This window comes from Falco peregrinus, chromosome Z, assembly GCF_023634155.1.
Source record: "Falco peregrinus isolate bFalPer1 chromosome Z, bFalPer1.pri, whole genome shotgun sequence".
Classification (NCBI taxonomy): Eukaryota; Metazoa; Chordata; class Aves; order Falconiformes; family Falconidae; genus Falco; species Falco peregrinus.
The window spans coordinates 62,723,079-62,726,984 of NC_073739.1; the positions used below are offsets into that span (position 1 = coordinate 62,723,079).

The following is a 3,906-nucleotide window of genomic DNA, read 5'->3' on the forward strand; positions in this document are numbered from 1 at the left end:
CCGACGGCAGCGACCGGGCTCCCCACGACGGGAAGCTGGGGCGAGGGCACGGGCCGTCACGGATGGGGACTCCACCGCGCCAGCACTCTCAAGGGACTGAGCGAGAGCCCTGCCCGGCACCGGGCTGCACGGCAATCTCTTCCGCGACACCCGTGCGACACTGTGATCCCTCTCGCCCGGCACCCGCGGCGGCATGGCTGATGCTGCCCCCCGGACGACCCCGGCAGCACCGGGCGGACAGGGGGCGAGGGGGCAGACCCAAAGAAAGTCCCGCCGGCCCCGTGGCGGCGGGTGCCCGGCCGACCTGCCCCCGGGCGCCGCGCCCTCGGGCCGCAGCCACCTGCCTGTAGGTGGCGATAAGCCCCCCCGGAGCCCCCCGGCACACCTCTGCGCCCCCCGCCCCAGCTGGTAATGCCTGGCTACGGAAAGCCTCCCCCTGCCTCGCACACCCCGCACCAGCTCCGGCGCCGGTCCCGAGGGGAAGCCCGCAGCCCCCGCTGCCCGAGGCGGAGGACATTTGGAGGGGGCGGGGATGGTGGGGAGTCGTGGTGGGTTTCTCTGCGGTGTCCCCACTGCGAGCACGGGAGGGCGGAGAGTGACGGACCCCGGCGGCCGCTCCGCCGGCGGCGCTGGGAGACGATGGCGACCTAGCGAGACACCCCCCCCGCCCCGCGGAAGGGCGGGATGGAGGGGGGGGCGGAAAGGGAGGGGAAGGAGGGAGGGAAAGAGCGAGGGGAGAGCGGGGAGGTAGAGCAGGAAGGAGCGGCGCGGGAGAGCGGCGGAGCGAGGGGCAGCAGCTCGGCGAGCGGCGGAGTGAGAGCCGCCCCCACCGCCCGGGGCTGCGCGCTGGGCAGAGGCGGCGGGGATGGGCGGGCGCGGGGCGGCTCCGCCAGCCGCCGTCCTCCGAGCCTCAGCCGCCTCCCGCCGCGCTATATAGGGGAGGGAGGGGTGGCAGAGGGGGGGTACCCGTCGCGGCCAAAGCGCACGGGGCGGCGATGCCTCCTGCCAGGGGAGCGCACAAGTGACCGGCGCCTCTTCCCATGCCCGTCTCCTGAAGCCACCCCCCCTCCCGGCATGGATGTGGCCAACAACACTACCTCCCCAGAGCGCTCCCCCGAGGGGGCAGGCGGCCCCGGCTTCGCCGAGGTGACCCTGAGCTACCAGCTGCTCACCTCCCTGCTCCTGGGCACGCTCATCCTGTGCGCCGTGAGCGGCAACGCCTGCGTGATCGCGGCTATCGCCCTGGAGCGTTCCCTGCAAACCGTGGCCAACTATCTCATCGGCTCGCTAGCCGTCACCGACCTCATGGTGTCCGTGCTGGTGCTGCCCATGGCGGCCCTCTACCAGGTGCTGAACAAGTGGACGCTGGGGCAAGTCACCTGCGACATCTTCATCTCGCTGGACGTGCTGTGCTGCACCTCTTCCATCCTGCACCTGTGCGCCATCGCCTTGGACAGGTACTGGGCCATCACGGACCCCATCGACTATGTCAACAAGCGGACTCCCCGGCGGGCCGCCGTGCTTATCAGCCTGACCTGGCTCATCGGCTTCTTGATATCCATCCCGCCCATGCTGGGCTGGCGGACGCCCGAGGACCGCTCGGACCCCGACGCCTGCACCATCAGCAAGGACCACGGGTACACCATCTACTCCACATTCGGCGCCTTCTACATCCCGCTCCTCCTCATGCTGGTGCTTTACGGTCGCATCTTCAAGGCGGCCCGCTTCAGGATCCGCAAGACCGTCAAGAAGGCAGAGAAGAAGAAAATCGCCGACACCTGCCTCACACTCTCCCCGGCCGCCCTGCAGAAGAAAAGCAACGGGGAGCCCGGCAAGGGCTGGCGGCGGACTGTGGAGCCCAAGCCCGGTGCCTGTGTCAACGGCGCTGTGCGGCAGGGTGAGGACGGGGCCGCCCTGGAGATCATCGAGGTCCAGCGCTGCAACAGCTCCTCCAAGACTCACCTGCCGCTGCCCAGCGAGGCGTGCGGCTCCCCGCCGCCCCCTTCCTTCGAGACGCGCAACGAGAAGAACACGGAGGCCAAGCGGAGGATGGCTCTGTCCCGGGAGAGGAAGACTGTCAAGACCCTGGGGATCATTATGGGCACCTTCATCCTCTGCTGGCTGCCGTTCTTCATCGTGGCGCTGGTCCTGCCCTTCTGTGACAGTAAGTGCTACATGCCCGAGTGGCTGGGGGCAGTCATCAACTGGCTGGGCTACTCCAACTCCCTTCTCAACCCCATCATCTATGCCTATTTCAACAAAGACTTCCAAAGTGCTTTTAAGAAAATTATCAAGTGCAAATTTTGCAAGCAGTGAAGCCCACGCTCCTGGACGAGGCAGCGGGGGGTCCTGCCACTCGCTCCACCCGCCTGGCCCCCGTCGCTGCGTGTTCCCCACCCCACCCCCCCCCACCCCCCGCCCAGCCCCTCTACAGCGCCGGCAGAAGGGCCCGGGGAGGGGGGGAGCGGGGGAGGGGGGCGGGGGAAGCGGGGATCCGAGTCCCTCGCTCCCTCCGCCTGTCGGACAAGACCCGGGGGACAGGGCAGGGCTCCACCGGGGACGGCGGGCGAGCGCCTTGCCCTGCAGGGCGCCCCGGCCGCCCTCGCCTGGCCCCCCCGGCGCTCCGCTGCCGGGCGCCGGCGCTCCTGCCTCTCTCCATCCTTCTCCTTCATCGTTCTGGGTAGACTTAGGGTTTGCAAGTCGTTGCTTGTGGTCGCTGGAAACCACAGTGTCTGCCCGAGTAGCATCGGTAAAAATAAACCACCCTATGCAGAAAACCGGCGTATTGGGGATCTTTCTTGGATTTGCGAGGAGACGGCGGGGAGCTGAGAGTCCGCAGTGTGAGGCTGAAGGCCGCTTCCCGAGCGGAGGAAGGGGCGTCGGGCTCGTTGCTTCCCGGGCTGTGAAACCACCAAGTGGATTTTCTTAGGGGAAAACCGACTATGTTTTGTAGCCTTGCAGGGTACTTACACTTACGTCTTGTGTTACGTGTGCCTAACAGCCCTCCTGCTATGCTGGGACCTTCCAGTTCACAGAGCTTCGCTTCCTTACAGCGCAGGGAGGTGATGTGATGGGGCTTAAACGCCAACCGCAGGCCTCATTTGTACGCTGATTTTTATTTTTTTTAAAATGCCTTTGACCGAAAGTTTCCCACCGAGGAAAGGTTTGGCGCTGTGCGACTGTCCCTGAGTTCACCGCGCACGAAGGATCACAGGGAGTTTAAGCAGCCTCAGAAGCTACGTTTCTTTTTTTGTTTGTTTGTTTTGTTCTGTTTTGGGATTTGTTTGGTTTGGTTTGGTTTTTTTAAGCCTCTTTAAAGTTTCTCCGGAGACGCTTGCGGTTGCTCCGGAGGCAGTCACCTGCGGCATTTTGCTCGGGGGAAAAAAAAACAAAACCAAAAACAACCCACCAACAAACAAGAACAAAATGAACCAAACCGATCAACCAAACCATTGCCATGTGCTCCGTGGCAGTAGGGGAGGGGCCGAGAGCATCCTCCGGCGGCAGCCGCGGATGGCGAAGGCGGCACATCGGCACAGGCTGGGACGGGGCAGAGCCTCCTTCTCCCGGGACAGCCCCGGCGGGGGCAAGCACGACCCTCCCCACAAGCTGAGAGCTACGGCCAGAAGCAAGCGGTGTCACTGCCATGCCAAGGGCAGGGAGAGCCAAGCCTGGCCTGGCTGGTCCCCGCGGTGGCCGCGCCAGCCTCTCCCCGCAGAGGGTCCCCCCCCCTCCCGTCAATCCTAGCTGCTTGGCTCCAGGAAACCCGGCGTGCTTCCCCCTCCCCGCCTGGCCCGGGGCTGGAGCAGGACAGCAGGACACCTTGCCGGCCGCACACACCTCTGCCCGCCCCGCCTCTCTCCTGCCGTGCCCCGGGCTCTCCCGCCAGCCGCGGCCGGGCGCTGG

At 66.2% G+C, this 3,906-nt stretch overlaps 1 protein-coding gene across 1 annotated transcript; it reads left to right on the forward strand.

Moving 5' to 3' along the window:
* Nucleotides 1–758: 758 nt before the first annotated feature.
* HTR1A (5-hydroxytryptamine receptor 1A) lies at nucleotides 759–2,435 on the forward strand. Its single transcript, XM_005240642.3, has one exon. It carries the CDS (start codon nucleotides 1,075–1,077, stop codon nucleotides 2,314–2,316), a length of 1,242 nt encoding a protein of 413 aa, XP_005240699.1. The 5' UTR covers nucleotides 759–1,074; the 3' UTR covers nucleotides 2,317–2,435.
* The last annotated feature ends 1,471 nt before the right edge of the window (nucleotides 2,436–3,906 follow it).

Coding starts and splice junctions, on each gene's coding strand:
- HTR1A (XM_005240642.3), top strand. CDS start 1,075: ATGGATGTGGCCAACAACACTACCTCCCCAGAGCGCTCCCCCGAGGGG.